The 13,727-nt window shown below is 34.5% G+C and overlaps 1 protein-coding gene across 1 annotated transcript in view; it reads left to right on the top strand.

Moving 5' to 3' along the window:
- wdb (serine/threonine-protein phosphatase regulatory subunit widerborst) overlaps nucleotides 1–13,727 on the top strand; it is a 41,141-nt gene that overhangs the window by 15,060 nt on the left and 12,354 nt on the right. The window contains exons 2-5 of the mRNA XM_085948046.1: nucleotides 4,114–4,310; nucleotides 9,745–9,939; nucleotides 12,349–12,539; nucleotides 13,313–13,526. Coding sequence (XP_085804172.1) covers nucleotides 4,114–4,310; nucleotides 9,745–9,939; nucleotides 12,349–12,539; nucleotides 13,313–13,526 — 797 coding nt within the window. The remainder of the gene's footprint in view (nucleotides 1–4,113; nucleotides 4,311–9,744; nucleotides 9,940–12,348; nucleotides 12,540–13,312; nucleotides 13,527–13,727) is intronic.

Below are 13,727 nucleotides of genomic sequence, written 5' to 3' on the forward strand. Positions count from 1 at the left end.
AATACTATTTTATGTAACAAAAATACTTTATGCAGTCATCATATGTTTAAAATAACTATAAAGGATAATAAGGCTTCAAAATTATATAAATAGATTATCTACAACGTTTAAGGAGTGTCCAGGATCATGGTTTGAAAATACAATAAAAACTCAATTTTGACCTTCGACGAGCATGTCCCCCCTTAATTCATATTTAAAAAATGATCTGAAGGCACATATCTTTTATTAATAATGTCTTTATTTCATGGACATGGACAGATTATTCTGAAAGAAAAAGACATCATTTCCAATACTCATTTGTGAAAACGTCACGAATTTTCAACAAAAGGCGTTAATATTTTTCCAGTGCTATAAAATGTATTTTAAATTCATTCAAAATTCGTTTGCGATTATTGAAAGTATTTACAACATGGAAATGAGCCCTTTGAAAAGTCACCTCAATTAATCAATTATGATTGAAAAGAATAGATTAATTCGATAATTACAATAGCCAATTCAATTAGTCTAACAATGTGACTGCGTTTTGCCGCATGTGAAATCTAAAGGACTGCGGCCATGACTCTTGACAATGTTATTTCTTTCCTATACCGATTTGCTATGCTGTCCTTATGCGGCCTCGCACACAGGAATTCGAGACGATAGCATCTCACTAATTTAGTCGACATTCACAAAACACACGTTACATAATGCATTAATGCACAGAGTTGATTCAACAAAAAAATGAGTATGTAATGTATATGATATAGATATTGAAATAAACAAATCTTTTTCTTTATTTTGACAAAAACTTATTTGATTACACATTTCTGTAAGTAAATGGGTAAATTATCATACTTAAAATGTGCATACGGGCCTCAACAAAGTGGAGGTTGTATTAACTTTTTTTTTTACCAAGAATAGTTGTTAGCCATTCGCAATGTCGGGTTCTTGCACAGTTAAATATTCATTGAAAAAGATCATGTATATTTTTGATCATGTATTCACGCAAAGACAGCCACTCTGTGAAATGGACCGACGCGGGTGTGACAAACAAAATCATCGTACTAAAAACAAAATTTACCACCCTATTTAAAAAATATAACCTTTAAATTTACTTTTTAATTTATAACCAAGTGACCAAACATTAAATTTGTCAAATTCAATTCGTATTTTCATTAACCACAACAATTTGTAATAATATTATGTTACAATAGTTATCCGAGGTTAAAAAATTCTTGTGGGTTAGAAGAATTTTTTTAAGATTTCCTGACTGGATTATATCTAATAGCAAAACATACTTATTATATTCGATATACTAATTTAAATTTGGTTATACCAATTGAATAAGACAAGAAATCAAAGGAACTTGTATAGTAATGGTGTGTACTTTAGTGTAGGTACTCTAAAATTGTTTCTCTCGCTATGAACTGAGTGGTGCAATCAGCATTATCGACCTTTAATCGGCAGAACAACATAAGCGACACTTTTTGGTAAATTACGTTTTAAACTGAGAACTGTTCAATATCACCTAGCGCGTAAGTGACAAAAATATTACAGCCCGATCTCATTCGCATGACATTTTTTTAGGGTCTGTGCCTTTTAGCGTTTTAACTTGTATCGAATTATAAAGTAGAGCAAAACAACGTAACCGACGTTATTTGATAGTTTAAGCTACGGTACGGTTTATTCGGTGGTCCGTCTGGTTGTGAGTTGTGCGAAAACCGACTTGGGAGGAAAGCTCGCGCCGTCCAGTAAAACTGGCTGAGATAAAATAAACCTGGTAATAGAGTTTATTAAACAATAATTACCCGCCGTTCCATCTCACTACTGTCGGAATAATCTACGAAGAATAGTATCTTCCTGTAGATTTTTGAAATGTTAAAAATGTATATAAAATTTATACTGAAAATTTGGATTCTTTGAATGAATCCACTAATGTCGTGATTCGGAATGTTTTCTGAAACGTATTTAATAGACAGTAAGTTCAACCTGGGTTTTCATCTACCAAAAAAGATAATAGTGTTCTTTTTGCGAGAAAGTAACAAATATGTCTGGTGACGAGAGACTTCGGCTAATTGAAACGGATACTTAGAAATGTCCCCTAACTGTAAAGGATAAATGCAAAGAGATGTTCTTTAATGATCTGGCCAAAAGTAAAAATCACAATGACGTTTTGTCCGCAAGTTTTGACCTCGAGAAGGTGCTAAACACTCCCCACGATGAAACCGTAAATTTATATTATAGTCGAAAATACGCATACTATAATGAAAGTATCTACGAAAGTGGAACAAATAATGGATACTGCTTTTTATGGGGTGAAACTGATGGTAAGCGTGGCAGTAATGAGATCTCCGCAATCATGCACAAATTTTTGGATTGGACTGACAAAGCGGGAAAAAATCAAGGATTTATTATACTGTGATTGGTCAGAATAAGAACCGGGCAACACTGGCTATGCCATCTTATTTTATGAAAAATTCAACTTTCATTGAATTGATAGAAATACATTTTCTATTACCAGTGGATCTATTCTGTATTTATCGACCGCTAAAGTGATAAAGTGATAAATATTATCAAACTTAGGGTAGGTTTGTATCATAGAATTAGCACTTATTGTAACAATTACAATACGTTGATTGTAATTGTTGCAATAAGCGCTACATTTTAACAGCACCTCTCTTGCTGCTGTTAAAATACAGCACTTATTGCAACAATTACAATACGTTGGTTGTAATTGTTGCAATAAGTACTAATACTTTTATACAAACCTACCCTAAGTTTGATAATATCTATCACTTTAGCGGTCGATAAGTATAGAATAGACCCACTGGTCGTACTACGATGCCGGTCGATTCCATTCATGCGACAATTGAGTCATTTATATTCAGAGTAGTTTGGGCACTATCAGAATGACCCACCATCATTTCCAACGCTAGGTCATCATGTCATATGCAGAATTCCGTGACTGGAAATCTTTCGCTGCTACTTGCATTCCTTCAAAGTTCAAAATTAAATTTGGTGAATTACGAAAGGCATAATTTAAAAAACTATACTAAAAACCAAATATTGTACCTACTCTGGTGACATTAGGACTAAACTGTTAGACCTAGAAAATGTCATTAGATCCCGATCAAGTGATGTGATGCTTTAAGCGCAGCCACCATTGCTGTATAATCACCAATATCGGAGATCGAGTATAACAATCTTTAAAGTCTGTGTTAAATGTAATATCCCTCAGAGATGACAGATGAGTTTATGAAACTGCCACATGGATTATCAGTGGAAGATACTTTACCGGAATCCGATCAGGAAGATGTGAATGAGGATAATACAGCAATTACTGCTTAAAAAATGTGGGACAATATTTTTTTTGTAAAACTGAATAGTTGATTACAATTATATTTTATCATAATTAGTAGGTCCCCATATTTAATTATGTACGTAATATTTTACCTATATGTTGTTAAGTATCTACAAGCAAAAATATTAATTTAAAAGTCCAAGTATTTTTAATTTATTTAACAAGTACTTATGTTATTTATTTTAATACTTAATTATTAATGCCCTGTTATGATAATTAGCATGAAATTTATTTAAATAAAAACAACTACGCCAAATAGCGTAAGCTACATGTCTGGAAAAAATATCGCGTCATAGACATAACCAAAACAGCGTTACCGCCACTATCTCGAAAACCAAAAGCACTAATGCAATTGTTTTATAATTTTCGTATAGGCAGTAACCAATTATTATTAACCACATTAACAGAATTCATTTTTGGAACTAATTACGGAAATTATTTAAAAAAAACCTTCTCCTCTAAAATTTTTAAATCGTCGCTTACGTTGTTCTGCCGATTAAGGGTCGTTATATTCAACCGTTAACCGACAGGTTGGTGGTTCAAGCCCAACCATGGTTGATATTTTTCACTTCTTAGTTTGACTAAATATTTTTGTTTAATAACGTTTAGTCCGTTCGAATAATCTGAATGATGTATATAAATGATTTGGAAAGTAACCTTATTGGCTCTAGAGTCGTATTGAATCTCTGTGAAAAGCAAATATGAATGAGAGTGAACCTTTGAAGTGTTGGCTGTTGACAAGTGTGGCTAATGAGATGGTCGTTTGATTTCAGATGCATCGAGCGGAGAGCAGGAGGAGCTGTTCATCCGCAAGCTGCGTCAGTGCTGCGTGGCGTTTGACTTCATGGACCCCGTAGCCGACTGCAAAGGCAAAGAAGTGAAGCGGGCGTCTCTCAATGACCTAGTGGAATTTATTACCGCCGGCCGGGGCGTACTCACCGACCCTGTATATCCAGAAATTATTAAAATGGTACCTATCATCATTCTTATTTACAATAGAACGGTGTAGCTCACACCCTATTATTTGTGTTGATCCAATCCTATTGTTTTTGTACATATTGTACAAAATGGTATACAGTACTCTCTCAGTAATCCGCCACCCCAAAAATCAGAAAGTGTCCAATTAGTGAATAGTGCATAAATACAAAATATTGTAAAAATTAAGACAGGTATTTCATAAAAATATTTTTATTGTGAAATTTGTACTAGCAACTTACGGGTTTTTTTATGATCAAAATCAATTATGTATTAAATTATATATATTAATTATAAACTAAGTTTATTAACTACATACAAATTAAAGAGTAAATCACTTAACACAACCACTCTTGTTCAGTGTTGTTTGTTTTTTTCTGAATATTGTTGGAAGATTGTGTCGTCTCATAATTTATGCAATTTGAAGGTAACACGTCAGTCCCGGCCAGTGCATCTTTTGATTTGACTGTGTGAGCTGCGGTCGATTGACAATTATTGCCTTCATCCTCAGAATCCAAGCCCCTTGATGTATTTACGAGCTCGTCTTCAGTCGGTAGTGGCGCATACCCCTGAGAACTTTCCACTATCCGTTCTTGTAAAACATTTTGCGTTATCTCTGAGTTTTCAGTCGCCCTCTGAATCAATTCTTCTAATGGAACTAAGTCTTCCGGTTCCCAGTTTTCATCATGGAGGGCCACAGCTTTTTTCACGATTAAATTATTTCTCGTCTCGGTAGGTTGTCCCATGCCTCAGCTACATTAAATATGACGGCGGACTATTGAATTTTACATACGAATACCGGCGAATTATTGAGCTTGATGTTGTGTTTTAACTAGTAAAAATAACGGCGGATAATAGTAGTTGTCGGATAATCGAGCGGCGGATTACTGAGAGATTATGTACATGCAGTCAGAGCATATGGTCGCGAATCCCGCGGGGTGTCATTTTTTTCAAATAGATTTTCTCTAGTCTTCTAAATCTTGTGAATTAGTGAAATTAAGGTTTTAGTATCAACCTAAATAGCTTCAGTGTAAGTATATGTTGTGTAGGTATATTATTATAGATTTTCCATTATGTACATATAAATATTATATACCATGGTAGAGTGGTTTATTCTAATTTCTGTTTAAACTTACTATGTATTTAGTACTACGTTTATTGACTTGTTTCATATTTTTCATAAATCACTAATCTCCCAGATCTGTGAGAAGTATTCGTTACTAATAATAATTACTCCACCAATACTTACTTCATGACACTAGTGCTACCCCTGTGCTATATTATCATTTTCAATTAGTTTGTAAGTACTGAAAAATTGTTACTTTTTTGACATCTAATTAAAATATTCATTTACTCTAATAATGATGGTTCGTTGGGTTTTCCCAAGGTAGAACCGATCACAGTCATCGCTTGATAATTTATATTTGTTGCCGTTATCTGAAGGTTAATTTTTGTCTTTTCTATTTGAATGTATTTTCAATAAACTATCCAGGTTTTATGTCATTCGGCAAGCATTATAAAATGTTTGCGGATGGATCACCGAAATATATGATTTTACACCAATTTTTAATATGTACACATATATATACAGAGTATAATTATTATGTAATTGTTTCTGTTGAAGTAAATTATAAGCACACCATACGAGGGAAACACATGTCGTAAAAGAATCGTTTTTCGTGGTGAATACCAAGTGATAAATTAATTTTATATTACTGTAATCACGAGGAGAGGGAGACTACTAACTGTGTTCCACATAATTTTTGTCATTTTTCTGCATTAATTAATTGTCTTAGGGGAGATATTCCCCATATTACATTTTATTTTACATTCTTATTGTTTATAATATACATAATATAATATTATAAACATAACACTATGTTATCATCGTAGTAGTAGAGTTTATTTAATAAACCGTGGAGTTTTTAAAAAGGTTGATTACTATATAAAAGAGTTCATTTATTATTTCTTGATCATCTGTAATTATACTTCAAAATTGAATCAATGAATACAGCTGATCCATTCCATTTGGTAATTCACTGTATCAATGAGATATGGCCCCTTTGTGATAAAATTAATTATTTTGCTCAGTTATGTCGAGAATCGCAATGTTGAATGTGCTTTCACTGTATTACAAGCAAGAGTTTCGTAGAAAACTACCCTAAATCTGAGAATTTTTAACTCATTGATTTTATTCCATTGGTGTGTTTCTATAAAAATGTAATACTATTGTTGACCAGCTGGAAACCCCATCCGAAGATGTGTGATAACACTTTCTAATCTATACTAATAATGAAATTGGATTGTTTGTCCGTTTGTTCAGTTATAACTACATAGACTACATTATTGGTACCAATTTAGTAGACTTCATTCATCTCTAAGATTCTGAAATTAAAAATAAAATGCGCTCAGTCTATTTCTTCGATGTGTCCATTTTTTCTTTTGATATTGATATTGCGCATTCTTTGCTTACTGTAAAAGTATATACAAGATGGCATATTTTGAATTCTACTGAACTAGCCTATTTATCTTCACTTTTGTATGAGGTTCAGAATTTGAGGAATAGCAATTTGACATGGATAAGAGCAGGTGACATTTTCGAAAATTTGCCGAATCAGAAGAATGTTTTATTTTGCTTTTTTCTGAATCATAATGTAAATTGCAATTTTACAGAATAATTACTTGAGACTTTAGAATGAGTATGTAAAACAGACAAAAAATAATTTACTCTCTTGGTATTGTGTAAAAAAATCTGGTTCATATTCCACTTATGAATAATGTTTGCACGATTAGCATTTGCGTGCTGTAATTGGTTCTTTTCTCGCCTCACACTTTCTGCAGCAGTTTTAACACATGCCGGCAGATCGCTGACGTTCTGACGTGTAAATAGAATTTTCTTTTTACAAAATTTAAACTTAATTTTGTTTTCAAAAACATGGTTTTATTTGTTCATACATAGTACGAGGGTGGGTCAATAATTCCTTAGAAAAAAGCATTAAAACAGGTTTTATTTTTGTATTTTTTTTTTATTTCTCAACATAATTTCCTTGGAGCTCAATACACTTGGTTAGACGTTTCTCAATTTTTTTTTAAACCGTCAGAAAAATAAGTTTTCGGAAGGTCCTCAAAATAAGCATTTGTCCGATCGATGACTTCTTCATTTGAAAAAAAATGTTGTCCACTTAGCCATTTTTTTAAGTTTGGGAAAAGGAAAAAGTCACTGGGGGCTAAATCTGGCGAATACGGTGGGTGGTCGACCAATTCGAACTTCAATTCTTCAATTTTAGCCATTGATCGTAAACATGTGTGAACACGGGCATTGTCCTGATGAAAGAGGATTTTTTTCCTGTTTAAATGAGGCCGTTTTTCTTCAATTTTGTTTTTTAGCTGGTCCAATAAAGATGCATAATAATCCCCTGTTATTGTTTTTCCTTTTTCCAAATAGTCAACGAAAATAATTCCACGTGCATCCCAAAATACAGTAGCCATAACCTTACCAGCTGATTTTACGGTTTTCGCCTTCTTTGGACATGGTTCGCCTTTCGCAATCCACTGCTTTGACTGTTCTTTCGTCTCGGGAGTATAGTGGTGTATCCATGTTTCATCTACAGTCACAAAGCGACGAAAAAATTCATCCGGATTGCGTTGCATGAGCGACAACAGGGCTTTAGAGGCCACCACCCTATTGCGTTTATTGTCGACTGTGAGCAAACGCGGCACCCATCTTGCAGAAATTTTTTTCATGCCCAATTTGTCATGTAAAATAGAAATGACGCTACCTTTTGAGATCCCTGTAACCTCAATTATCTCACTCAACTTTAATCTTCGGTCACTTAACACCATATCGTGGATTTTATTGATCATTTCTGGTGTAGTCACCTCTACAGGACGTCCTGAGCGTGGTTCATCCTTTGTTGATGTACGACCACGTTTAAATTCATTTAACCAGTTATAAATAGTTGCAAGTGAAGGAGCAGATATGCCGTGAACTAAATCCAACTCATTTTTTATTTCCTTTGCTGTTAACCCTTTTATATTAAAATGTTTAATAACAGCTCTAAACTCAATTTTCTCCGTTTTCCATTTTTCCATTTTCCACAAGCAAATTTTTTTTTTAAATGTACGAGAAACACACAACAACCCGACCAATCTGATTGAAACTTCGCAGCATACTGAATCGGTAGTGCCGCTGCATGAAAACAAACCGCTTGCAGTACTAGTCGCGCCACCTGTCGGCTTTTCTAAGGACTTATTGACCCACCCTCGTATTATAATTAAAATCAATTAAACAAACTAATTTGTCTATTTTTTGACATACACGTTCGGAAAACCTTCATTATTATTATAATGGACTTTCGGCTGTAACGAACACTACCTCGCCAGAATTAGTCAGTCACATCAAGGTTTTACTGTACAACCTTTGACAGGCCTTAGCCTCTTCTAAAAACTTTCTTCAGCCCGGACGATCCAGTGCCCCTTTTTCAAATTACTTTGAAAAGAAACAAAATGTTATTATATTATCATAATTCACCCAAACATCACACATAGGTTTTACCTTTAAGAGGTACACACTTTGAAAGTCCTAGTAAATGATGTGGTCAGCGTTGTTAGCAGGGAATAATGATTTACTAGTTATACAAACGTTACTTCCTGGGGGCAGCAAAGACCCGCATTGGGTTATTGTGCTGACGATGATGAGTTCCACAGACCAGCGATGCATCGGATCCATCTTGTTACATTAACTGCATACTATGTTATTGCTGTATTGCAGTATAGCAAAGAATTGCAAGAGATTCTAAACAATTATTAAATTTATTAAGTCAATATGTTTCTTCTCCGTGACGCAGAAATGATGCAGTATTCTTTTCAAAATTTACCTAGCGTTGAAAAGTAGACATGAATTAACTGTTTTCTCACGGCACTCTCCAGGTTAAGAATTATCGTAGTGGTGTTACCTGCATGGTTATATGAGTATTGCGAGCATCTTTGGATCCTATCTAGAATTTGTCTGAAAACAACTAGCGCCGCACTGTTGGAAATAAGAAAGATTTATACAAAAATTAACTGGACATATTCTGTTTCTATAATTTTCAGGTTGGCTGAATGTGTCTTAATAAATAATCTGTTTATGATAATCGTTTACCTATATTCATTAGATAGTCTATGCCACTTAGTTATCTCAACAGTATGGCATTTGCAGCTCGAGCAATAATTTGTGATTTATACTTTTAGCTAATTTATACCTATGCTACACTATACCATATTCGTTTATGGTTTTTAAGATTTAATGTTTGGTGTGAGGCGATTGAATAGGCCCTTTTTTGATTTTGGCGTACGTGGGCATCTCTAATCGGTAGTAAAAAATTTCAAACCTCTTTTAATAAAAGAGAAACATATTTGTTGACATATTGTGTTGATTGTTTTTGCAGATATCTTCCAACTTGTTCCGCACGCTGCCGCCGAGTGAAAACCCCGACTTCGACCCGGAGGAGGATGACCCCACGCTGGAGGCGTCTTGGCCGCACCTGCAGCTGGTCTACGAGTTCTTCCTCCGCTTCCTCGAGTCCACCGACTTCCAGCCCACCATCGCCAAGAAAGTCATCGACCAAAAGTTTGTGCTACAGGTACACGCCGCATACAAATACATAATCTCACTCGGACAGTATAACTTTTTCTCTTAAAAATGAAATTTTTAAATTTAGTTTAGTTGGTAACAATTGACATATTACATGAATGCAGTCTGTGTCCATTAACCGGATGTATGCCACATGCGCTTTAATTTCCATGCGCATATGGCTGGCCATAGAAAATGAGTATGTATACTGTACTGCACTTTAGACACATACTGCCCTGGTCGATTGTTTTAAATAATTTAATATATTGTACAGACACACCATCTCTTTGGATCATGGTGAAATACGTAACCAAAATACAAGTCTTTATTTTTCATAGGAATTCGCAGTCCGTTGGTTACCGCCATGCGTGTTAATACCTCCCAGCATTTAACGGGATAATTATTAACAGTTGTTTCGTAGACAAATAATAATAACGTGAATACAGATGAAAGTAGTTAAAAAGTGAGCTGTATCTATGTTGTGATATGGGTCAATTTTAAAATCTGTGTTCATTTCTATACATCACTATTGTGATTCGATTCATCTCACACACGCAGTGTGCATATTGTTTCCAATAAGATAGATGTGTTATTATTAAAATCTTACTGATACTGACAGGTGAATGTCAAGGGGTTTGCTTTGACTTAAAATAAAACTGTGTATTCAGAGCGATTGAATATTAGGTAGGCAGCATTGCTAACTGAGAATTTTTAATAGGCATCTAGCTTGCAAATATTGCATCTGGCTTAAGGCGTTAAGTCTAGTGTTTTTCGATAAACAGCTTAAACGGACAACTGTTGTCATAATAAAGCTAGAATAATATACCAGATTTGCATAAAATCAACATGCTGGATTTTTTGTACCTTATATCTTATCTGATGAATGTGACATGCACAATGATGACAAAATTTCTTACCTGCATTAATTTTTAATATAATTTTATTATACGGCCCACGATGGCCGCGCGGCTTATCGTTGGCCTATCGCGTCATAGGTCCCAGGTTCGAATCCTGGGTCTGGCAAGTACATAATATATTGTTTTACAATTTGTGTATGAGTCAGAGTATGGACCTAATAGGTTGAGCAAGTGGCTGACATCCTTTTCTCATAAAAACAAAAATCTGTCAATACAAACCTCTACTTTGTGGAGGCCCATATTATGATCTTATTAGGATCGGACATGGTCGGAATGAATGAATTATTATGTGTAAAATCCTAAATTCTTCTTCGATCTTTGTTCTTGTAAAAAAAGTTCATTGATAGTTTACAGTCACTTTTGACAATTTTGAGAAAATCTAGCATATTTTTCTGCCATCTGGCTAATTTTCTTAACATATCTGGCCTATTTTTGTGGATGACAGTTGGCAACACTATACGATATTATAGAACAGCGACGTTTATGAAAGCAACAAAAACACAGGTGGAAGTCTATCTAATAACTGTCAAGATGTCATGAAACACTATTTATTTTCTCTACACACTGATTTTAAAGACTTCACATTTAGGTTTTGAATTATTATTAAAATATAGACCAGTTGGCATGAAAGGTCGTGTCTCTAGATTTTTGAGATGTACCTAAAAGGCACTTTTGGAGTTTGAGGATGACTGACTGTTAATTTTTTAGTTTTCAAGCCACGCAGGGGGATGGAGTCACCCTACTTTTACCGTTACGATAAAATTTGTAGAATTATTTTGTTGTAGGGCAAAGATCCACCTACTGGTCAAGAATTCTGCAATCTCGTTTCGAAGTTACAAAATCAGATTATGAATTTAATATTTTTACAACGTTTTTCTTAACTCGTATTCTTATTTGTCCGGTGGTTGTTTGTCCGGTACAAATCTTGCAATCGATTTTTAACTAACTATACATTTGAAACTTTTAGAATATATGAGAACACAATGCCAATGAATTTTTTTAATACTTTTAGCCATCTTTAAGTAAAATTGAATTCATTTTCAGTTAATTCTGTTTTGTATGAAAAGTTATTTCGATAGCCTTATTGGTTGCCAGGGCTGGGGTCCTAACAACTAAATTATTAATATATACGTGCGTTACTATGGAAATCAATATGACATGTCAAGTACAAATTTTTTTGATCGTTTAAGCTAATCAAGTCAAGCTTATATGGTTCAACAGAAAATTTAAAAACGTATATAAAAAGTTCTTTTTATTGCTTTTTGCAAGATTTTTGTTGGGGGATTTAGGCATTTATAACATTAATTCGTACCATTACATATATTTTTTTAATAGCAGTGAACATTAAAAGATGACAAATAAGTTTATTTTATACAATTTGAAAATGGATAGGTTGACCCTAGGTTGTACATCATCGTTCTACAGAAATAGAAAATTGGAGTTTAATCGGAAGCAACAAATATTATGTGTGATTCTAAAGGTTTTTTTTTGTTGTATTGCAGCTGTTAGACCTGTTTGACTCGGAGGACCCTCGGGAGCGAGACTTCCTGAAGACGGTGTTGCACCGCATCTACGGCAAGTTCCTCGGCCTGAGAGCCTTCATCCGCAAGCAGATCAACAACATCTTCCTGCGCTTCGTCTACGAAACCGAACATTTCAACGGGGTGGGGGAGCTCCTCGAAATCCTCGGCAGGTGAGAATCGCCCAATATACACAATGACTGCCTGCAGGACAGGACATCTGTCTAATTTGCCTAATCTTTCAAACCGCTATTGTAAATTATTTTGTGTTTGTTCACTAATGCATACTGACCAACTCCTCTATGTATGTCAGTCTATTTTTCTACAGTCCAATTCATTTTCAATAAAATTTTGAAATCAAAAAAAGGACGATTTCTACTTATACAAAATGACAAAGATTCCTGATTTTTAATTTCATGCTGGGACAACTATTATTTGTAATGATTTCTTTTTCGAGTGCAAACATAGAATTTTATGTAATATTTTTGAAAGTCTCTTATCAAACGAATGAACAAGTTTGACACGGAAAAATGTGTTTCTATCTCTAGCAGGTGTACACTGATTTTGTGATTTCGCAATGGAGAAAATAGTGCGGTGATATAGTTAATATTAGTACAATATAGTTACATACGATTACCGTTTTTATTTCTTCAATATTTCGTTCGACATGGCTTTTTAAAAACCTCTGAGCAATAATTAACCCAAAAAATAAGATAACCTTTTACCATGAAGATATAGTCTAAATATGTAAAAGTGAAGCTGAAAGAAGTCAGTAAAGATAATAGTTAAATTATCTGCAAATTTTTTTTGTGTTGCAGATTCATTTGTATCGAACATATATCTGTAAAATGATTGTAAATTCAATAACTCAATTAATGAATACAGAAAGGCAGGGCAGGTAAAAAGGGTGAGAGAGCGGGAGTAAAATGTATTTTGAATGTTGCAGCATAATCAACGGGTTTGCGCTGCCGCTGAAGACGGAGCACAAGCAGTTCCTGGTGAAGGTTCTGCTACCGCTGCACAAGGTGAAGTGCCTGTCTCTGTACCACGCCCAGCTGGCCTACTGCGTGGTGCAGTTCCTCGAGAAGGACGCCACCCTCACAGAGCCCGTCATCCGCGGCCTCCTCAAGTTCTGGCCCAAGACCTGCTCGCAGAAAGAGGTCCGCACGCTGTCTATACTATCCTACCATTCACTCTAAAGATGCTAATTGGTGATTTTAAAATTCAAGTGTTTTTTATCACCTCTTGTGTGAGAATGGACTGTTTCAAACGTTGTTCTATTTCGGACAATCTTGTAGTATCTTGCTGAGAAAGTATGTTGGTATAACTTGTTCCTCAGAATGACGAATATTAAGGATTAA

Source organism: Rhyacophila brunnea, unplaced genomic scaffold (assembly GCF_057557595.1).
Source record: "Rhyacophila brunnea isolate RB1 unplaced genomic scaffold, BYU_Rbru_1.0 scaffold_20, whole genome shotgun sequence".
Classification (NCBI taxonomy): Eukaryota; Metazoa; Arthropoda; class Insecta; order Trichoptera; family Rhyacophilidae; genus Rhyacophila; species Rhyacophila brunnea.